Source organism: Bos javanicus, chromosome 18, assembly GCF_032452875.1.
Source record: "Bos javanicus breed banteng chromosome 18, ARS-OSU_banteng_1.0, whole genome shotgun sequence".
Lineage (NCBI taxonomy): Eukaryota > Metazoa > Chordata > Mammalia > Artiodactyla > Bovidae > Bos > Bos javanicus.
The window spans coordinates 53,641,692-53,664,457 of record NC_083885.1 but is presented as its reverse complement, the minus strand read 5'-3'; the positions used below and the strand labels follow the sequence as shown (position 1 = coordinate 53,664,457).

The window sequence follows — 22,766 nt, the reverse complement described above, 5'->3', positions numbered from 1 at the left end:
AAACGGAGTAGCAAGAGAGTCCCCCTCTGGTGTCTCACCTGCCGCAACTCCACCTGCAGGTCCAGAGGGCCCTCAGAACTGAGGAGCAAACGCAATCGGCACACGGGGACTTTGTGCTTATTTTCCTCAAGACAGCGCGCTCCCCCAGGGAGGTGGCTCACACCCACTGGTTCACAGCCACCCGGCTGGCTTTGGAGAAGTGGACCAACCTGCAGGGCTATTCTGAATGTCCCATAGAATCAGGACTGAAGGCGCCTCATTTAGAGCTCAGACTTAAAAACTGAAATGTAGATGGGATTCACTATTAACCGCCAATGGAGAATAAAAGGGAAAGGGGCAGAAAACACCTTCAGTCTCCTTTGGCGGGGGGAGACATCTGCTTCATTGTGTGAGGTGAGAACTGAGGCTGGCCTTCCCTGAGAGGGGTTGGGTGAGGGCAAGGCTGACCTGAGCAGCCTCAGTGAACACTCGCTGGTCAGGGGTGAGGGCTCGGGGCTCCTGCCCGCACATGAACTGTGGATGGGGTTCTCTGTCCCAGGCGGCAGAACTCGCCCCCAGGAGCCTGCCAGGACAGCAGACACAGGGGCTCCTTGGCCAAGTAGCCCCAGGACAGGCCTGTCCAGCTCCAGGGAGATGAGAGGCGAGGGGGTAGGCCTTCATGGCATCCCTCAGGTCCCCTATGAAGTGGTCACCCCAATGCTAGCAGCTCCCAAGGCCCCACTGTTTGAGACGAGCTGACTTACAATAATGACTTTATTTTAACATATTTAATTACAGACATAAAATAGCTGGGGAAGGGGGTGCGCCCCAGCCGAGCCCCACCCTGGGGCTGCCAGGAGGGGGGTGCAGGTGAGGCCTCCCTGACGACCCTCCTTCCAGGGGTCTTCCTATGGCGGGGCCCTATTGCTTTAGCAGGGGAGGGGCCATGCAAGTAAGGGGGGCGGGGAAGCCTCTGGGCCCCACCCCCCCACGGCTGTGCTGGCCTTCCTCCAGAATGCCCGGTCGGCGCCCCACCCTCAGCCTCTCCACCTCTGTCTTCTTTGTCGGGGGAGCAGACCATGTGGCCAGCCCCCCACCCCCTCTGCAAACCTAAAGGGGAATAAATACAAACTTTACAAAGTAAAAGGGGGTCCAACGTTGCCCTGGGCCGGGCCTGGGGTCGATGGGGAGCAGGGCCCTGCCACGCGGGCCTCACATCATCCCTAACTGCAGCAGCGTGCTGGCGTAGGCCATGGGCTTGACGTCGGGGTGAGGCTGCGAAACCAGAGGCACAGGGTCAGATACAGAAACGGGCAGGCAGCGGGGCTGGGGCGGGAGGCGGGTCCTCGGAGCCCTAGAGGCAGAAACCAGCCCCCGCCGCCCCGCCTCCCGCCCCTAGAACGGCTCTCCGCTCTGGCCCAGGCTTGGGGGTGGACTCACCACTGCTGTGAACTGGTGGAACTGGGGCCGCAGGTCAGCGCCCCGGAGGTGGATGTAGGCGGCTTTGTTCCCCATCTGGTCGCTGCGGGGACAAGAGCAGAGGGGCCGTGTGGTCAGTCAGAGGCTGGGAGGGGCTGGGGGATGAACACACAGGGAGAAGGGTCCCGGACAGAAAGACAGGGACACAGATGTCAGGAGAGAGGAATCGAGGTGGAGCGGGGCCCTGGGAGCCCAGAAAGAGGAGTAGGGATGAAGGAGAGAGAGCCTGGAGGGGGCTGGGTGCCGGGAGGAGCAGGCCCGGGGAGCAGTGCCAGCAGGGGCAGAGGGTGGAGGCAGGGCTCAGGCCAAAACAGGGTCCCAGATCCAACCACGCCCTGGCTCTAACCACCAGGCAACACGGGGCACAGAGGAGCGTGGTGACCGGCCAGCTGGGATGGACTCAGTCTCTGGTCTTGTCCAGAGCATGGGAGACTCTGGCTTCTTCAACCAAACACTAGCAAAGCAGAGGGCAAGACGGACGGGGAACTCGAACTTGCGGACCACGGGTCCTGCTTGGAAGCAATCAACTGGAAAGAGACACTGAGGAGGGCTACGTGGGGAAAGGGAACCCTGGCAGGGTTCAGGCGACCTGAAGGACTGACAGTGGTCATCACTGTTATGTACAGAAGAGCTCCTTCCTTCAGAAACGCCCTGAGGAAGACAGGACGCCTGGGGTTAGCTTCCCAAGAGCCCACGGTGGGGGCAGGGGTGGGGTGAGAGTCGGTAATTGTTGAACCTGGGTGACGGGTATGTGGGCGTTCATTACAGTATCTGATGTATCTCTGGAATTTTCTACCATGAAACGTTAAAAAGAAAAGAAAAGAAAACCAGTGGGCTGCGAAGAGCGCCCGGCAGGCGGGGGTGGGGACGCACCAGTAGTTGGGGGCAGAGAAGACGGTGACGCAGCGGCCGCCGTGCGCCACCTCGTAGCCCTCGGCCTTGACCTCGTGGCTGCGGATGATGTAATCCAGCTTGTTCTCCTCCAGGAAGGCCTTGGTGACATCGGGCCCGAACTGGCAGCTCACGCCCCGCTTGCTGACCGAGCGCCCGTTCTGGGGAGACACGCAGCTCAGGGCGTCTACTCCCCGCTGCCCCGCCCGCCCTGCCCACAGCCCGCACCTGCCAACCACAGCCCCGGGCAGACTGACCTGCGGCTGCGGGTCGGACCAGAGCAGGTCGCACATGGGACCTGGAGGAGAGAGAGATGAGCGTCAGGGGCTGGGCGAGGATGCCACCCTCCACGGAGGTCACAGGGCACCTGAGGCGGGGTTCTGGGCCACCACGGGCCTCCCCACCAACCTCCCCACGAGACCCCATTCAATCTGTATGACCCCCAAAGCTGGAAGGAGTATTTTTTTTTTCCGGCTGCACCTCGCAGCACACTGGATTGTAATTCCCCGACCAGGGATGGAACCCGGCCCTCTGCAGTGGAAGCATGGAGTCCGAACCACTGGACTGCCCGGGAGGTCCCTGGAGGGAGTTAAATAAATGACGGCTGCAGACACTCCTGCTCCCCGGCCAGCACCACCCCACGAGGGAGGTGCACGGACCCAACATGCAGGACAGGAAGGTGAGGCTGTCCCTGGCCACCCGGTCACCTGAATCTGGGGGCTGCCGACTCCGCTCGATCTTCCTGATGTCGTCCAGGGTGACGCCATCTTCACTGAACAAGCCCCCGTGCATGATCTGGGGTTCAGGGGGGACAGCAGTGTGAGGGGAGGGGCCGGCCACACCCCCACGCTCTGCCTCGCAGCCTCATGTGGTGGCCGGGTCGGGGAGCCTGCCTCACCAGCACTTTGCCATTGATGCACTGGGCCAGCGGGAGCCACTCGAACACCTCGCTGAAGAGCTCGTACATCTGGGCTGTGTACTTGGCCTTCACCTCCCCCTCGAAGCCATAGATCTGGTTCATGTTGTCCGTCTCATGGTTGCCTGGCCGACAGCAGCATGAAGAGAAACCTCAGCATCCCGCTGCTGGGCGGGGCGCCCTCCAGCTCAGACCCCAGCCGAGGCCAAGGAGGACCGCCCGGCAGCCCCAGCCAGTGGCATCCACGCAGCAGCTCGCGGGTCCTTCCCAGCAACCCCGCGAGGTGGAGACGCTGTTCTCAGTCCTCTGTCTAGAGGGGCGGACGGGCCGAGAAGATCCACAGGTGTGTGGTCACAAGGCCTAGGCTGGCCCTGATCACCATGGGTCCAGCCCTGGTCCCAACCCTAAGTGACCAGAGGCACGTCCCTTGTCCCCTTGAGACTCGGATTCCTTCTTAAAGGACCAGCCACACTTATCATGCTAGAAACATCAAGCAAAGGGGGGGTTTTTGGAGCGGAAGAAAGGCGCCCCTGTAGTGCCTGCTGTGGGCCAGCCCTGTGCCTGGGCGTCTACCTTCCCACCAGAAACCGTCCTCCTCCCTCTGGGGCCAGGGGAGGCCAGGGAGCAGCCAGGCCCCCCACAATTGCCGAGTCCGGACTGTTTGAGTCCAGCTCTGCGCCGCCTCCTCCAAGGAGGCCTGCAGTAGGCGCTCATGGGATCTATGCCACGTGCCAGGAGCACTGCGAGAACTCCTTGAACCTGGATGTGAACCCAGGGGCATCAGCACGGCTGTCCCCTGACCGGGGATTGAACCTGGGCCCTCTGCATTGCGAGTGTGGAGTCTCCGCCACCGGACCGCCTCGTGCGTCTCAGAGCCCCCAGTCCAGCCCCTGCCCCTACTCCATCCCGCTTCTCCTCCGCTCCTTGCCGCATCTCCTCTGCACTGTCCCCCCTCTCAGCAGGCAGGGTCTCCCCTCGGTCCTCACTCCCTGGTGAGCTGACCCAGCCCAACGCCACACATACGCTGAGGAACCCCACTTTATAGCCCCCGGAGGCCTCTTAGACATCTCCTCTCCGCCTCACAGCCACATCCAGATCCAAGCTCCCCACTTTCCAGCCTATACTCTGCTCTTCCCGTCACCCCAAGTTTCTCAGTGGCAGCAGCTCTCCAGATGCTCCAGCCAAAACTCGGGAGTGTCCCCCTCCAACCCCTTCTTTCTCTCACATCTGCATCCAGCCCACCAGCAGACACTCAGGCTCTACTCAAAAAGCGAGTCCGCATCCAACCACTGTTCCCACCTGGGTCCAGCTACCACCAGTCTCCCTGCTCCCTCTCTCAGCCCTTGGTCTGTTCCCCACACAGAGGCCCACAAGGTTCTATTAATACCAGAGATGGCCCCTGACCCTCCTCTGCTCAGAGGCCCCCCATGACCAAAGTCCTCACCGGGGCCCACAGAACTCCACTAACGCCATGCTGGTGCCCAGTGCCCAACCTGCCCAACCTGCCAGGGCGGCCCCGTGCATGGTCTCAGTGAAGACACAAAACAAACACGCCTGCAATCGCTATCCCGCACAAGCCCTGCCCAGGGCCCCGCGCTGACCCCAGACCCCCACTGACCCCAGACCCCATGCTGACCCCCCAGCTCACCTCGAAGTAAGTGAAAGTGATCTGGGTACAAGAGCTTAAAGCCAAAAAGGGTGAGGATCACTTCTACGGAGAAGGAGCCACGGTCCACAAAGTCGCCATTAAATATCTGCCCTGCTAAGGAAAACAAGGGGGAGTGCTCCCTCCCTAGCCCCTCCAACCCTGCTCCTGTTGGCACTACCCTGGGGCCAAGAACGCCAGCAGGGCTCGGGGCACCTGGGCTCTCCTCACTTTTTGGGTCTGACCCAGTAGTTTGGCCCCTCTGAGCCTCAGGAGCTCCCAAGGTCCCCAATCTCGCCTGCTTCTTAGGGAAACTGACGGCAGAGGGAAAGACCCTAGGCGGTTAGCCGGCTTCAGCTCTCCCTGCAATACAGGCCCAAAGCCACAGGGCAATCGGGACATGGGCCTGGTAGCCCCGCCCAGTGGCCATTCATGGAACAATTATCCTAACATGAGCAAATACTTATACAATGAGGACCGGGGCCCCCGAGCCTGTGTTCATCCCAGGTATGAACACGCTACCCGTCTCAGTAGCCTGATGAGGCAGATCCATTTTACAAACAACAAACCTGAGGAACTGAGAGGTGAAGAGACCTGCCCAAGTTGCACAGCCGGAAAAGGGCACGGCCAAGAGGGAAGCCAGGCGTGGGCAGGGCTGCCCCACCCTCACGTACTCACTCTTCAGCAGGACACACATCCAGCCCTGTTTCAAGACGAGGAGAAGCCAGGGCTTGGACGCACTGGCTTCATGCCCAGGTCACAGCAGGCGCGCACCAGCCCGGGCCTGTCTGGCCCTGGACCCTGGAGAGCAAGGCCGGCGGCTGCTCCAGCCCGGCTTGGGGCCAGGGTGCTCATCAGGCCTCTCCCTTCTCAGGTTCAGGCAGGGAGTCCTCTCCCTCCTGTACTCCACACTTGGGAGGAGAGGCCGGGGAGGAGGAGCTGGCCCTTCTGAGGAAGGATACGTAGGGGTTGGTCTCCGAGGGTAAACCGTTGAGCTCAAATATGTTCAGGAGATCATAGAACTGGCCGTGGGTGTCCCCGCACACTGTAATCTTCTCTGTCTGGAAGAAAAGAGGCCGCCGGAGAGGGAGGGGCCCAGAGAGAGACGTGTGGAGGGGGCAGAGGGGAGAGGAGGGGTGAGAGGTCACAGTGGAGTGAGAAGAACCATGGAACAGACACAGGCGGGGAGCACGAAATGCAAAGGGGAGGAGAGGGACAGGAGATACACAGGGTGGGAGGAAGGGAGACCAAGCCAGGGGTTGGGGAGAAGGTTGAGGGGGGCGTTTGTGAGTTTCTGAGCTCCGTGGGCCCTCCCCAGCCAGGGAGCTGCCCGCCCGCCCGCACACCGCCCCCAGCACGCACCTCTTTGAGTGTGGTCTCCACGAGCGTGCTCAGCTTGGAGAGGACCTCTTTGACCTGTACTAGAATCTGGAAGGCAGGGCAGGCTGTGAGCGGGGCCCGCTGGAGGGCCAGCCGCCCACCCCGACCCCGGGGAGACCAGACTAGCCAGGAGATGCTGCTGGGTGGAGGGGAGGCCTAGCCGAGTACGTGCCCGCTGGGAACAGAGCCTGTGACCTGAGTGGGCTATGCAGCATTAAAACATCAGGAGTATTTCATGGGAAAACCCAGATTCTCCGTTTCTCTTAAAACGATCAGCATCAGGCAGAACCACGTGGGATGAATCCAGATACAGAACGTTTAAGAGAATAGCTGGCTTGCAAACATGGAAGTGTCAAAGTCACAAAAATCTCCCCAAAAGGCATGAGGCTGCTCTAAATGAGCAAAAAAGTAAAACAGCAGACCATATGCAATCGTTGATCCCTCAATGGATTCTGGATTAGAAAAAAAAAAAAAGAACAGCTGAAAAGGATGTTTGGGGAAAAAAACTGGGGAAAGCTAAACCATCAGCCTGGAAACACACAGTACTAGTCCTTGTGGACTGAAGACAGACTCGGCAGCAGCATGCACACCTGGCCACGTGGGCAGCAGCGGCTGGCCTGAGGGCCGTCTGCGTCAGCCAGTGTTATTCTCTCACCACTGAATTTCCAAGGTGGGAATGACTATAGTCATGCAGTAGAATGTCCTGTTGTTAGGGGACACAGGTTATGGTGCAACTTATCCTCAAATGGTTCAGGAAAAAGGAAAAAAAGAAAATACTGTGTGTGCGTACACATGCATATACATAGAAAGATAAAGCGAAGTGTCAACACGTTAATAACTTGTGACTAAGTGAAGGGGCTATGGACGTTAACTGTGCTGGTCTTTTGACTTTTCTGTGGGTTTAACAATTTGCTAAGTGAAAAGTTGGGAAAACAGTGCTAACAAAGAAAAGCAGGAGGTATCCACTTCCGGTCAGAATGTAGAAAGTTACGAAAGACTGTCACTCTTGCCTTAATGATGGAAACAAGCCAAGAAACAAGAAGAAAAAAGAAAAAACAAAGAACACGCTGAAACATCTCACAGTGAGGACTCAAAGAAACCTAAATGAGTCAAACTACAAGACAGGGAGGCGACCAGCTCTTCCCTGGGACAGCGACGGTGGCTGTGCTCCCCCCGGTGGCGCAGCAGGAGGGCCAGGCTGAGAGGGGAGCGGGCGCGCCAGAGCCCAGGGGGCCCTGCGGCAGAGGCCTCCACCCAGGCCTGTGCATTCTTTCCCATGGCCACACACAGAGGGCGCGAGGCGACGTGGTGGACAGGAGCCACCTGAGGCACAAACGTGGGGGCGAGACTGAGAGCAGAGCGCCCTTCAGACACCCCAGCAGCAGGGCTGAACATCAGAGCACTTTCCTACAGCTCCGTAAGCTGGAGACCTGAGAGCGTACAGGCATCCCTGGGATTCCAGCGGGGCGGAGATCCCGAGCTCCGCCCCCGGGGAGTCCTGGCTCCCCTCTGGACACTTCTGAAGCCAGCTCCAACTCGAGCTGCCCCTGAACTGCAGGGGGGACGGACACAGCCCATCACTCTGGCAGCCCAACAGAGCAGGGCCTGCCCGTGTCTGCAGGAGAGTATCTGTCTCCATCGCTACTGTGCTTCTACACAAAGTGTCTGGCCCACGAGAAAAAAGCGCTAAGACGGGAAGAGCAGACAAACGGAAGCGGACCCAGAGATGACCCAGATGGTGGGAGATCTAGACAGAGACTTTAAAATAACTGTGTGGAAAATGTGTTGAAGGATCTCACAGAAAAGGTAAATGACATGCACGAACATATGGGGCCGAGAGACGAAAGCTATTAAAAAGTAACCAATGGAAATGCTGGAGATGAAGAATTCATCTGCAGGGTGCCCGGCACACCGTGGGCTCAGCAAGTGCCAGCCGGTGGGACCGCCCTGCTCCTGCGCCCCCGTGGTGGCGGGGTTCAGGCTGGGCCAGCGCCCTGAGGCTACCCCGGGTCCCGGGCTCTGGGGGGTGCTACCTGGTAGGCGCACTTCCGGTGCAGCTTCTTCTGGTCCTTGTACCACTGCATGAGCTCCTTCATGAAGGTGATTGTCACCCTGCCGTCCTCCAGCTTGGGCCCACTGTACTCATCCTCGATGGCTGGCGTGTGAAGGGGGGAGGAGAGTCAGGGGCCGCGGCCACTGTCAGGATGGGAAGTGGGGCCTGGCCCCCAGGCACGGGGCAGGCTCGGCGCTAGACACACAGGTTGAGAGGGGACGGGCTGAAGACTCCGCTCCCTGGCCGGGGCCTCTCACGGCCGGCCCCTTCTGCTCAGGTGGGCTCACAGGCCCTCTCCCTGACCTCCCGCCTACAGGGCACTCCCTCTCTGGCAGCCTCTCCCCCGGACTTGATCCGCTAGCATTTAACACGTGAACTGACTATCCGTCCTCTCTCCCCACTAGGACACCCGCTCCAGGGGGCAGGGGCTGTGCGGGTCACAGCTGTATCCCCAGTGCCCACAATGGTGGCACCCAGTAGGGACCCAATAATCACCCGTGGAATGAATGATAGATGCCTCTGAGTGCCCAGAGGACCTAGGGACAAGTCAGGCCCATGACGGGTGGTGCAACTGCAGGACGGATACGGCAAGGAAGCTCGCCCACACCCAGGCCCTCCAGCCCCCAGGCCGGACGGCAGGGTCTCCAGGAGCACAGACAGCGTGGGGGCGCAGGGACCAGAGGCGCCCAGCACGCACAGCAACACAGGGCCCAGGCAAGGATGAGGAAGGCTCTGGGACGGGCACAGCGGGGCACCCGGGCCCGACTCACTCATGCTCTCGATGTCGAGTGAGTCCACGACAGAGCGCTTGTGCTCGTCGCCCGCAATGGCCCGCTCAAAGGCCTTCTGCTTCACAATCTTGTTGCACTCCTGGTACTTCATCTTGGCATCCTTGTCATGTGGCTTCACCTTCACCACCTGGTACGCAAGGTGGGCAAGAGAGGACAGAAGGAAGGAAAGAGTCATCAGCCCCCAGGCGAGGCGCGGGGCAGAGGGGTCACTGGGAGGCGGGGGCACCATGACTGCCCTTGGCTAGCCTGGCCCAGGGCTCCACGGACACTGAGCAGAGCACCCAGTCCCGTGGAGAAGGGGTGCAAGCCTGGAGTCGCTCCCCGTCTAGGTCTTGGTTTCTGTGTCCCTAAACTGGGCGCGACAGCTGCCCACACAGGGCTGCCAGGAGGGAAAACATATTAACCCATTCAGATGCTCCTTAATACACCGCAGCTCTGACCATCATCAAAATAAAACTGGCCCTGCTCCAGCTTCCTTGCTGGAACCAGAGGGGCTGAGAGGTCCCCGTGGGCTGGATCCACCCGGAGTCTCAGTTGTCTCATCTATGAGGTGGGGGAGGTGACAGGCTATTGGGGAGGATCAGGAACCAGCACGGGCCTGGCGTGCAGCCCGAGCTCTGCAGGCAGCTGCCGGCACCTGGTGGTCAGGCGCCCGGGGTCAACCTCGGGCCGGAGACCCAGGACCAGCGAGTTCCCTTGGTTCCCTCCTGAGGAAGGTGGAGGTGACAAAGCATGAACCCCGAGGCTGCCAGGAGGACAGAACGAGCAAACACTTGCGAAGGGCGTGTGGCAGCACAGGCCACCCACGGCCCCTTTCACAGGCTGCCGCGTCCATGACACGGGATCGTATGCAGGAAGCACTGGGCGCTTGGCCATGGGACACACTCAGGTCCCAGGAAGAGGAACCTGTCCCCTCCCCTCCCTTCCGTCTCGCTTCCTACAGACTCTGATCCCCCAAGTCCAGAGGGAGCGGGGGCTGCATTCAGACCCCAACTCTGCCACTTACGTGCTGGGTAACCTTGGGCAAATGAATTCACGTTTCTGAGCCTCAGTTACCTGTAACTCTTCCTGTAATTATCAGTGGATCCTGCCTGACCTGCCCCCCGTTGGCCTCCCCAGGAGTGGGCTCCCACAGCCCTGTGCCACAGTGCAGAAAACGCGGGTGCCAGGCAGCGAACGCACCCTGGTGGAAAGCCTGGCTGCATCAGAAGCCGGGGCAAAGGTGTTTGCTGATGAGCCCCGAGGGTCAGTGTGGCTCACCCCCAAGAACGGGCGTGCAGACCAGGTGTGGAGGCAGGAAGCCGGGTCAGGGCAGGCTCGGGCCAAGGCACCCTGCCAGGTGCCTCCACCTGCGGTGGGGTGTGGCGCAAGGCTTGGGAGAGAGGTGGCCCCTGACAGTCCCTGGAGTACTTCCCAACAAGCAGAGGTTAGGAGTCCACGGCCAAGGATGAAATCCAAACTGCAGCTCCGCCTGGCCCACGAGGGCCTGCCCAGCCCTCTGCGTTCCCTGCTTGCCCAGCGTGAACCAGCCAGACCAAAGCCACAAGTCCCCAAACATGACAGCCCCCTCTCACCTGCAGGCTGGTACCCCTGGCCCAGAACACCTCACGTCCACCCTCAGTGACTCTTCAGCCCTGCCTCCTCCTCCTCCAGGTCTCAGCCCCCTGCCCCCGCCCTCTATCTCCCAGGCTGGGTCAGGCACCCGCCCTGGGCTCCCACAGGGCCCTGGGCTCCCCCTCATCCCTCCGCCCCAGCCCTGAGCACCACAGGAGTTGGGTCTACCTCCCCAGTGGAAGGTGGCCGTGGCCACGAGGGCAGGGCTGAGGCTGTGTCCCAGGTGTAAGGAGCGCCCCGAGTGGGCGGATGCCCCACTAAGCATTTCCTCTGAGCCAGCGCCCTCTTTTCAGAGAGCTCGCGGGCCGGGGTGCGGCCAGAAGCAAACACTGATGACCCCGGGAACAAAGGAACGGAGCAGTAACAGCGCACAGCTAAGCTTTCTCTGTGCCTGAGGCTGTAAGCGAAGACCTCGCTCACTTTCTCCTCAGAGCAGCTCTCTGTGATGTCATCACAGCTCCACCTCAGGGACAGACAGGGAAACTGAGGCTGGGGGAGGTGAAGTCACTGACCCAGGAAGCCAGGATTCCATTCTCTCCCTGCTGAAGATCCCGGTCCCACCACACACGCTCGGACAGGACCCCTCCCCACCTACTGCCACAGTCCCCACAGCGCCAGTCACGCCTTCCAGGGACACGATGCAGGTCCGGGTCTTACGAGCAGGCTCTGGAGCCAGGCCTCCAGGTCTGCCTCCAGGTCTTGCAGCGGCGGGAGGCCCCGAGGCCTGCTGGCTCAGAACTGAATGCTGGACTTCTCTTTAAGAAGAGGGATCTCACAGCAAGTGGGGTCTGGGCTGTGTCCGGTCAGCATCCTGTGACAGTGATGCCAGGCATGTCATTGGGGGAGAGGGGCGGTGGGGGCTCTGCCTTACTCCTTATACCTGCATGTGAAACCACAACGCTCGTAGAATAAACAGCTGTTTTTCCAAAGTGGTTTCAGCCGCGAGTATTCCCGGGCTGTAAGTCCAGGGACTCAGACCAATGATATGGTAACATGGGCTCGTGACCCCACATGATGCCATGGGGCCGGCATGTATCTGGGAAACGGGAGCTCTGTAGAGTTCAGGAAGGTGACCCAGAGCACACGCTCCACGCGACAGGACGTCCCCAGCAAGTCTGGGTGGCGCCTGGTAACCACGCTCACTACTGTTTCCGCAGTAAAACCTCCAGCGGCATCACATGGGACTGCAAACCCTCCAAACCCAGGAAGTCCAGGGGGCAGGTCGGGAGTAGAGACGGAGTCCCCCGGACCCAGCCTGGGCCCTCGTGACTGTCTGAGCTCCAGCTGCAGACAGGACAGAACACAGGTAGAATCTTGGGAGAAGAGGACCCGTAAAGGGGCGGGAATCCTGGAGCCAGGGTCCCCCTGAAAGAATGAACTTGGAGACAAGGGAGAGGCGTTGGTGGGGGGATTCAACACGGACCTGGAGAGGGGCGATCAGCTCCTGCCCTGGAGGCGGAGCAGAGTGGAGACACCCCCAAGCCCCCAGCCCCTAACAAGGCCCTGTGTCTGCACACAGCCCTTCCTGGGGGGCCGTGGGCTCTTCCTAGACACCCCCAAGAGAAAGCACACCCAGAAAGTGCCCTGAGTGGGGGCCCTACTCTCACTGAGTCCTCACAAGGCCACCGAGGCAGGAGATCCAAAGCGCTCAGAGCTACACAGCTCACGGCCTGGCGTTCTGACCGTGGAGCCGGTGAATCCAGCCCCTGCATGAGTGGCCTGCAGACTGGAGACCATGACTCAAGGTAAGAATTCACACCTAATACACACCCGTATTCACACAAATGAAAAATATTCGTACACACACACACATATGTGTACTTCCTCCAAAATGAACTGCTGACTTCTCTAGTCTATCTGATGAAGACAGAAGTGCTGGTCTCAAACAGCCCACTGAGCGTTATAAGCATGGACTCTGGGTTCACGCCTCTCGTCTCTGCTGGGCGACCTTGGAGGAGGGACATCGTCTCTCTAGACCTCAGTTTCTGTGCTGTAAAATGGTAAATCCATTTTCCTTCATGTACAAAGCACGTAAAGCGCTCACAACAGAGCTGGGCCCGCAGTGAGCGTGCAGACAAGGAAACTGAGGCTGAGAAAGGAAAGGCCCTTCACCTCAGAGCCAGGCCACGTGATGCTGTCTAACCAAGGTCGTGTCTTGGTTCCGCCTCCAGCAGTGCCAAGACTTAAGAGGGGTCTGGGCCCATGCTCTGCGAATCCCTAGCGTGTCACCACACAATGGCTCTGGAAGTAGAGCCTGCATGGGGACCCCCCCGAGGCTGGCCCCTCTGCCTGCACCCAGAGTCTGATGAAATGTGTCAGAAAGGACAGCCTGCAGGCAGGCGGGTGGTCCAGGCTGGCAAGGACCTCAGGCTCATGCAGGGGGTCCCCAGGGCTGCTGGCAGAGCCCCCAAAGGGAAAGTGGCCGTAACCCAGCCCCTACGAATCCCGCAAGGCCGGGATAAAGCTGTGTATGCCCGCGAGATGGCTGGAAGTGACCATCTCAGACTCCAGGAGTATGCGCTGCGAGGCCCCAGGCTGGATCGAGCAGTGAGAAAACCTCCATTCCGGGCCTTGGGGAGACAGCCCTGCAACCTAGTAGGGAAGACCCCGTGCAGATCTGCACTTGGGGCTCCTCTCATCTTCTGCCCCTTTCCTTCTCTCCCCAGCCCCTCCCCCGCTTTGGAGACCTGCCCCCACCCACCCCAACTGCCCTCCTGAGTTACTCATTACTGAGCCCTCCAGGCCCCGTGACCTGTTCTCACACCACTTCAGCAGCGCCCGACAGCCACCCGGGAGGTGGCCACGCCTCTCGGCACCACCGCCAAATGTGGACACCCCGGGCCCAGGCAGGGGACCGGCTTCAGAACAGCCGGGGAGTCCAAGCTTGTCAGGACCCCGCTTTGCAGCTCCTTCCACCATCCTCCTGGGGGGTCATCCCAGCCCCCGCCTCCACTCCACCTCCCGGGCTCTAAATCTTCTCCTCCTCCCTGCCTCTGCCCTGCCTGCCCTGCCACAGGTGCCCTGGCCCAGGGCTCGGAGCGAACCTGCACTGAAGGCCGCCCTCCTCTCGGGGCCGGCGGCCAGCAGCCCGCCCCGGCCGTGTGACCTGCCCCTTCCAACCGCAGTCCGCAGCTCTTGGCCTCCCGTGTTGTCCTGCCTGACACAACAGAAGCTGCTCAGAGCGTGTGACGGAGGAAATGAAAGGAGGCAGTGAGGCTGTGTGCGCGTGTAAGGGGGGGGCACGACAATCATTCATTCAACAAACGCTAAGCCCCTGCTGGGTGTCAACCACCGTCCCAGGGAGCGTCCCAGAACAAAGAGAACCCCTGCTCTCAAGGAGTGACTCTCTGGATGGGGGGAGACGCCCGCCGGAGGCTGGGCTGCCTGCGTTTAGACCCCAGCTCCACCGCTTAACAGCTGCATGCAGGTGGGCGGGCCTTGAGCCTCCTGGGCCTCAGTCTCCCCATCTGTACAATGGGGGTAACCATAGTTCCCGCCTCACAGGGCTGCCACACAAGTCACTCAGCCGGCTGACGTGAAGGGGAGGGGACGAGCCTGGCATGCAGGCGTGCTCTGTGAGGCCTTCCCCTATCATGACCACAGCAGTGACAGCAGCGGGAGCGGTGGATGAGCGAGTGACCTGGCCAGTCCCTGCTGTCCTCTGGGTCCCCTCCCTCGTCACCTCATCAAAACACACCCCCGTGTGCTGTCCTTCTACAGCATCTCGCCCTGTTCTCTTTCTCCCAGGCCCACATCCTCACCTGCAATGGTTGTTTGCCCTCCCAATGACAGCTCCATTTTTTTGCCCTCCTCCAAACTATAAGCTCCACCAGAAGGGCTGTGTGCTTCTTGTTCACCAACAGTAATAACAACAATAATCAGGATAGTTAATTACATGTGCCGACTACGTGCTAGGTGCTGTTCTAAATGCCTGAAAAGCAGAGGCTCGTTTACTCTTCACGGCAACCCCAAGAGGCAGGTCTTTGCCCCCTCATTTCACAGACATGGGGAAGAGCACACAGAGAGGCCTCGCCCCTCTCCCAAGGTCAAGCTGGGCTGTGAACCCAGCTGGCATGTGCTGGATGAGCGAGCGGTGAGTAAATGTGTGCACAGCCTCCTCACACCTTGCCCATCAGGTCTGGCCAAGCACGAGGAGGCCCCGGCCCGCCCCGCCTGGCCCCCAGCACCAGCCTGGTTCAGGCCCACTCACCGTCTCGTAGTCACGCAGGGCGGCCCGGAACTTGCCCAGCGCCATGTTGCTGGCAGCCCGGCGGTAGTAGCCCTTGATGTACTTCTTGTCCATCTCGACGGCCCGCGTGGCATCGGCCAGCGCGTAGCCGTAGCACTCGGTGCGCAGGTAGGCCAGGCTGCGGTTGCCATAGTAGATGGCGTTGCTGGGGTTCAGCTCGATGGCCTGGCTGTAGAACTTGATGGCGTTCTCGTAGTCCTTGGCTGTGAAGATGCAGGGGCGGGGGGGGGGGGGGTAATGAGGCAAGGGTGCCACCCCCAGCCAGCAGGGGTCCTAGGCTGGGTGCTGGCCAGTCCCCCCACTTACAGATGGAGAAACTCAGGCCCAGAATGGAGCTCAGAAACGTCTCTCCAGCCCGCTCCCCTTCCTGACTTGTCCCACCCTAGCACAAGCCCAAATCCCTAACTCCCTAAATCACTTCCACATACCTGCCCACCCAACCATCGCCCACCAAGGCCCCAGCTGGGCAACACTTCCTCTGGGACTTCCGGAGGGCATTCTGAATGTGCCCCGGAGAGGGTATGTTAGTGAGTGCCAGCCCTGAGATGGTAATCAGCAATTCTGAGTCTGCCCTGAGCCCCAAAACAATTATACAAGCCCAAAGAGGGGTTCCAGTAAAACAGGAAGTGGGGACAGAAAAGGGACCTACTTAGGTCTCAGGAAGGCAACACATCAAAGAGACTCAAAGGAAGCGATAAAGCAGACCAGAGGAAGAGCATTCCCCACAGAAGGAACAGCAGGTGCAAAGATGCTGGGGAGGAGAGCACGGAGTTCTAGCACCAGCAAGAGGGTGGTGTGTCTGGGGCGGGCTGAGCCTGGGGAGGGTAGGAGGTGAGGGCAGGGGGACTGGCAGGACGCATCCCGAAGTCCACAGCCAGAGCAGGGTGCAGCGACAGGACGTGACATCTGGCCAAGGGGAAAAGTCCATTTTATTTGAAATGCGCCACGGCTGTGCCCTGCACGTTACATCCCGACCCGGGGCATCCACATGTCCCCACGGCATAAGCACCGTCTGGTGCTCCCTCTACAGCAAGCCACAGAGGTTTCGTTCAAGGTCAGACGCTCAGTCTGTATCTGCAGAGCTGTCTTGGCCCACGTGGCTGTTCAACAGGCAGGAGACCAAAGCCAGGGGGAGCGCCCGACCTGGGGGGACGTGGTGTGCCAGGTGCCTTGTGGGGCTCTTGGTACACGGGTCCCTGCACTGAACCCTCATGGCACCCCAAGGACAGCTGCGTTAGCCCCACTTTCCAGATGAGGCTCTAAGAGGGAAACCACGTCACCCGGCAAGTGGCAGACAGGGATTCCGAGTCAGGCCAAGCGCCGTGGACTCCCACGTTCATCCTCCGTACCAGGCGGCCTCTGGGGGAGACCGGCATGGGGCAGGCACGGGCACAGGGGCAGGCAGCCTGGGCCCCATCCCTGCTCTGCTCCTAGCGAGCTGTGTGTCCCGGGGCAACTTACGTACCCACTCTGGGCTAAAGTTTCAGAGAGTCCTCCCGACCGCAGCCTAAAATGAGAACTCCTGCCCTAACTCCCACTGTTCCTTTCCCCAGAGGCATCTGAGAAAATAGGACTTTCCCTTGTCGTGTTTGCTTACTGCCCAGCCTCCCGGTGTGAACTTAAGTCCTGAAAGGGCAGGGGCACTGTCTGTCTTACTCTGACCCTGGCCCTGTCTGAGGACACAGCCCACCCCGGCCTGCTGTCCAGGGGCTCACGATCCAGCTGGAGGGTGGGACGGACACACCACACACAGATCACAGCCCTCAGACCGTGACACCCGCAGTGTTGTGGCTGGGGCCACCTAGAGGGGATGCTGAGGCTGAGACTCAGAGGAGGAGGAGTCGGGAGGAAAGAACGGAAGAGGACTCCCAGCTCCATGAGTGGTTCCTGAATGAACGAAAGAAGGAAGGTAGGAAAGAAAGAGAAAGACGGACACACCAACAGTAGGTAAGGAAGCCAGGTGCTGGGAGGTGCCAGGACAATATAACAATGATCCCTTCCGCAGCTAACGTCTGGCAACCTTTCAAATGGCTCAGATGTCACCTCCTTTGAGAAGCCTTCCTTGACACCCAGGTGGGGTCAGGCACCTTTCTGGGCGGCCCCCGCCCCAAGGCTCCGCTCTCCCAGGCCTGCCCTCTCTGGGCAGTCACCGTTAGGTGATGGGTGTGTCTCCCCAGGACCGTGAGCCTTGGTGGGCAGGCCCAGGACTTCTCAGAAACATGCCGGGGCGGAACGAGCCAGCCGAGTCTGACCGACCCTCCCTGGAATGCCAACACCTAAGAGGACTCCTTCCAGCCTCCTGGCCAGATTCCAGAGGCCGGCAGCCAGCGTGCCTGCCGCGTACCTTTGGGCATGGGGTGGGGAGCCTGACATCAGGCTCTAAGGATCCTGACCATGAGATCCTGGACAGATAGCCTCCCCTCTCTGAACCTCAGCTTGCTCATCTGAAATGTGGGAAGCACAACCGGTCCCGCCTCATGCGCTGGCTGTGAGGGTTAAAGGAACTCCCAGATGAAATGTGGCTATAGCCGAGAAAGCGATCAGCAGATGCTCATAAAAGAACTGACTGAACAACTCACTGAAGGGAAGAGACTAGAAAAAAGGAAACGGGAGGGGCCTGGGCTTCACATAGCTATCGACACCAGATCCCAGCCCAGCTCTACAAATAAGAGTGCACTTAACCCTCAAGGGAGGCCCCATTTTAGAGACGAGAAAAGTGAGGCACAGAGAAGTTAAGGTCTTCCCAGGGGTCACACGGCAGGTAAGACAAAGAAACAAGATTTGAACCTGGGCAGCCTGAGCCCTTAACCGCGTGAAGTCTTGGACTCAGGGGCCTCCTTGGGGGTTAAACGGAACCCCTGTCTTTATACAGAAGGCGGTGGGGGGCGATGAGGCTCAGAGGGGAAGAGGGGTGAATGACACGAGGGACCAGGCTCTTCCCCACTGGGGCCTCTGGATCAGGCCTGAGTTCCCAGGGGTCAACCAGCTAGGGTCCTGCAAGCCCCTGGGGGCCCTCGTCTCCCCCCTCACCGCCCCGGGGCCAGGACGGCTCCAGGTAGGGCTGTGGGTAAGGACTCTGAATGTGGGAGCCAAGCACATGGTGAGGAAGGGGGATATCCGGGCCATGCTGTTCGCACACTCTGACCTTGAGCAAGCGGTTTCACTTCTCGGAACCTCAGCTTCCTCTATAAAACAAACAGGGCCGCTCCTGCCTGCCTCCCAGCGCCCAGGGGAGGATTAGACAAAGTGGTGTACCTGGCCCCCGCGGGGGCTCAATTAAGGCGAGCTGTAATTAATCTTTTTATTGTTATTCCCCTGACCCCTGGGACTGAGGCCTGTGCCTACAGCTGCCTGCCAGACAGCAAGGGGCTTGGACCAGGAGGGGCATCCCCCTCCATTCCAGCTCAGTGCCAGCGCCGCTGGCTACCTGCCCAGTCTCAGGTCTCCCAGAGCTCAGAACCCAGGTCCTGGGCGGGCAAGGAGCCCCTCCGGAAGGCCCACTGTTTCCCAGAATTCTCCCCTCATCTCAGCATCTGCCCCCATGCTTGCCACTCTTCTCATGCCCCATTTCAGGAGCAGTCTCACCTTCCACACTGCCCCATGCTGGAGACTGGGCCCTGGCAGGGACACCTGATCTGTCAACCCTCAAAGCCAGGCAGTCACCTTGTTCTGTCAGGTCAACCTCCAGAAAGTCTCTCAAATCTCTTCTTTCACATCTATCCCGACTGCCCATCTCTGCCTGGTCTGGCCTTCATCCTCTCCTGTCCAGGGTCCTGCCTCAGTCTCCCCCAAGCTCTTCCAGCCCCCAGTCCTTCCCCTCCAGAGGGGTCTTTCTAAAGCCACAAACCCAATCCCGTCCTTTTCCCGCCCAGAACCATCCCTGCCTCCTCAGAGTCCCCAAGTGGGATGCTCAGGCTCCCCCTGCAGTCTCACCATCAACTCTGGCCTCTCAGGCTCCAGCCCCGCTCACTTCCTCAGTGCTCGGCTCACCTCTGGGCCTTTGGCATCCTGCTCTTCCCTCCTGGGGTTCCCTCTCTCCAGGTGACCGCTATCACTCTCCCTCTGAAACACTTCTTGAGTCGGCTTCTGTCTCTCCGGCCCGGTGGGCACCACTCACCTGTCCACCATCCTACTCTCTTTCCGGGTCTCCAGCCTTGTCCTTGGGTCCGGTCTCTGCAAGGCCACTGGGGGATCCCCTTCCATTGCTAAGCAGCCCATGTTGCTCCTCTCTTCAAATGTCCCATGGCTTCCTGCCACCCTCGCGATGACATCCACACTCCCTGACCCGCCTCCAGGGTCTACCTCCAGCCTCACCTCTCACCAGTCCCAGCTCCTTCTCACTGCTCCAGTCTGACCTGACCTTCCCACCAGAGGCTAGCTCTCCGCTAAGGCTCGAGATCCCTCCCACGCCACACCCCACCTCCAGGGCCCTCTGCTATGAGCCTCCTCTCTCTCATTCAGGATCAACTCTATTGGTCTATAGTCTTAGTCTCTTCTGCTCTTCAAAAAAAAAAAAAAGCAGCACCCCCCACCCCCAAGTTCTCCACTCCCCCTCAGAACCAAAACTCTCAAGACCCCTGTCAACACTGGCTGTCTCCACTTCCTCATTTCCCATTCACTCTTCAGCGCCCTCCCCTCTGGCTACCAGCCCCATCATCCCCTAGAAACTGCTTGGGTCAAGGCTACCACCAACATGTTACAGAGCCAAATCCAATGATCAATGCTCGGTGCTGGCTTTTGCGGTATCCCACCTCAGGCACATCCCCTCCTTCCAGAAGCACTCCTTTCTCTCAGCTTTCCTGATTTTCCTTCCACCTCAAGGACCACTCCAATGCAGCCTCTTCAGTTCTAACTACTAGAATTCCTTAAGGTTCTACCCTAAGCCCCTTCTTTTCCAAGGCGACTTCCTCCATTCCCATAGGCTGTTGCAGTCCACCCAGAGGCTGATCCTGCCCAAATTCCTCACTAGAGAGTTCCAGGCTGGTCCATCTCTCCACTCAAGAGCCCCTCTGGGAGAGTCGAGTCAAATCCGAACTGGTCTGTGCAGTGACTTATGAAACCCTAAGATATCTGGCCCCTGTCCTAAGCTTATCTTGTATCTATTTCCCTGCTAACTTGTTAAAGTTCCAGCCAAGCCAGCCAGTCTCCTTTCATTTCCAACCTCAGGGCCTTTGCACAGGCAGCACCACCCACCTGGGACACTCCTTCCCAAATGTCCTCTGAAACTTAAATGCCTTTTCCTCAGTAAGGCCTTCCCTCCCCAACCTCTCTAAGGTCGTGGCCTCCAACCCTTATTCTCTATGTCTCTGTTGGGGGTTTTCCAAAGGAATCATCACAGCTTTTAAGTATTTTATTATTTCTCTGTGTGTTTGCTCAATGTCTGATTCTTCTGCTAAATTACAAACTACCTAAGGGCAGGGCCACATCTGTGTCACCTGCTGCTGTGTACCTAAAGTCAACCACAGTCCTTAGTACGCAGCGGATGCTCAATAAACGGACCGAATCAATGAATGAATGGGTGCACCCACACCCTACTTTCCTAAGATCCTAAGTCATACGAGTCTTGGATTGCCTCACCTCTACCCCCAGAACCTTCCCTCTCCTGGAGTAACCTCAAATCTCCTCCTTCCTGGCCCTCCTATCTAATGATCTATTTCCCATGCCTACGATCGCCTGCTCTACCGGGACAGTTCCCCCCCTTCCCCCAACTTGGTGCCTCTCCACTTGGAGTCTCCCCACTTGGTAGCGCCATCACTCCTCCGCCCCATGTCACGACTTGGTAGCGCCCTCTTCAGGTCGCGCCATAAGCTGACACCTCTGGGGTCTCACATTTGGTGGTGCTCCCATTCCGGTCCCCCTCCCGTTTCACACTTGGAAGCGCCCTCCTCGGTCTCCCCACTTAGCACCCGCTCCGCTCGCCACTTCCAGGTACCACCCCTTCTCTCCGGAGCCCCCTCTGTCGCCCCTTGGTAGCGCCATCCTCGCCCTCCCCACGGCCGGTCACTTGGTAGTGCCTGCCCCGCGCCCAGGCTGCCGCTCCGCGTTGCCATGGTTCCGCGCGGGCCCGGCACCCCTTGACTTGGGGCTGCTCTCCACCCTCCCTCACTCCTTCCAGGGCGGGCGCACCTTTGAAGTAGTCGTTGGCCTGCGTCTTGAGCTCCTCTGCCCTCTTCAGAGCGCCATCAGCCGGGGGCTCGTCCCGGGGGGGCTCAGCACACTCAGTCCGCTCGCCCTCCGCCATCGCCATGCCGCAAAGCGACCCCCACCCTGGCAACGGCCTCCAGCGGCACCCGGCCGAATCGTCGCGAAGGAGTGCCGACTTGCCGCTGCCGCTGCTGCACAAGTGTCGTAAAGCGCGGGCCCCGAAAGCTCCCTTCGCGCGCCTGCGCAGGGTCGTTTCGCCGTAGAGCGCGCGGAGGACAAGGTGACCAGACGGCCTCCGACGGCGCCCTTCCTAGAATGAGCCAATGAGGGAGGCGAAAAGGGGCGCGCGGGCAAAAAGGCCCGGCGTGGCCCCTGGTCCCAAAGTTCCGTGTTCCGAGCCACAGAAGTTTCTCGGGGTCTTAGAGTGGGCTCTCCCTGCCGTCATCTCCGGATGGTAGGTGGTTTGCGAACGCTGCTGGTGGGTGTGGCTTTTCTTTGTGACAGTACTGTCCCTGACGCGGAACCCGAGCCGGGGGTGTCTAGCCCTATTGTCAAGTACCTGTGTGACCTTGAACAAATCTTCTCATCCTCTTCAGGGCCTCACTTATCCCTCTCTGGAAAATGGGCAGTTTCTCAAACCGACAGAAGAAAGGGTCAGAGTTTCTAAGTTATTAACTAAAGGTACCCTGGATCCCCTAGACTCAGAAGTTTGTTGCACCATCTCCTTTCTCACCCCTCACTCAGCCGCCTTCCATGGCTCCTCAGTGCCGTTAGGAGAACACCGAGACTTTTTCTGATGAGCTAGAAGACCCTGAATAGTCTAGCCTTAGGCAACATTTCCAGATGCCACTCCTATCCCCAATCCCCATTCACTGTACACCCTTCCGGGCCACCTTTCCCAAGCCCACAGCCACTACTCAATGCTAAAGTATAAATTCTTTAAGGCTCTGCTCCCGCTCCCCTCCTGGGGATAGCACGAGCTATCCCACCCTCAAAGCTTCTTGTCCTGGCAATTAGACCCTAGCACAGACAACAGTCACCCGAGAAGCTACAAGCTAGTATCACCTCCATTTTACAGATAAAGACACTGAGATTGGTAGAGGGCAATGCACTTGCCCAGGGTCATACAATAAGAAAGTCACAGAGCCAGAACATGAACCTGTCCCACCTTATTCCTGTGCTTTTCATTCCTCCTCTACTCTCTCTCTATGCTTCAGAGCCTACCCTGTTGGTTAGATTTTTGATTGTTTTGAGGGCGAGGGATGCTGTAATGGATCTGAATCCTGAATTCAAATACAGCTCAGCCCTTTCCTGCTGTGTGACCTTGGCCAAGTGATCATCTTCTTTGAACCTCAGTTTCATTCTCTGCAAAATGGAGATAACTGCCTGTTGTTTAGGATCACAGGAGAGTTTGGTAAGATCATATATGTAAAGTGACAGGGGGCCTAACACACAGTACTTTTTATCTCCTTTCCATTATAAGTACTCAAAGTGGGACAGAGTACCTAGAGTTGATGGTTGGGGCGGGGGTAGGGGGAGAGTGGGCAGCTCTCAGGAGGTTATGGGAGGACCTTAACCAGCAGGAGTAGGCAAGGAAGACTTCTTGGAGGAGGAGATGTCTGAAC

General features: G+C 59.2%; 1 protein-coding gene across 1 annotated transcript; it reads right to left on the bottom strand.

Moving 5' to 3' along the window:
• Window positions 1-735: 735 nt before the first annotated feature.
• On the bottom strand, window positions 736-22,099 carry PPP5C (protein phosphatase 5 catalytic subunit). The gene is made up of 13 exons (XM_061388743.1): window positions 21,124-22,099; window positions 14,959-15,200; window positions 9,114-9,261; window positions 8,324-8,445; window positions 6,273-6,338; window positions 5,873-5,971; window positions 4,914-5,019; window positions 3,248-3,390; window positions 3,057-3,144; window positions 2,607-2,647; window positions 2,332-2,510; window positions 1,420-1,501; window positions 736-1,254 (listed from the first exon to the last, which is right to left on the bottom strand). Exons 1-13 carry the CDS (start codon window positions 21,242-21,244, stop codon window positions 1,192-1,194), a joined length of 1,500 nt encoding a protein of 499 aa, XP_061244727.1. The 5' UTR covers window positions 21,245-22,099; the 3' UTR covers window positions 736-1,191.
• Window positions 22,100-22,766: the final 667 nt, after the last annotated feature.

Coding starts and splice junctions, on each gene's coding strand:
- PPP5C (XM_061388743.1), bottom strand. CDS start 21,244: ATGGCGATGGCGGAGGGCGAGCGGACTGAGTGTGCTGAGCCCCCCCGG. Junction 6,339..8,323: donor ACCGGAAGTGCGCCTACCAG/GTAGCACCCCCC, acceptor CCTGCCTTCCAG/ATTCTAGTACAGGTCAAAGA. Junction 3,391..4,913: donor TCACTTTCACTTACTTCGAG/GTGAGCTGGGGG, acceptor GCTGTCGGCCAG/GCAACCATGAGACGGACAAC.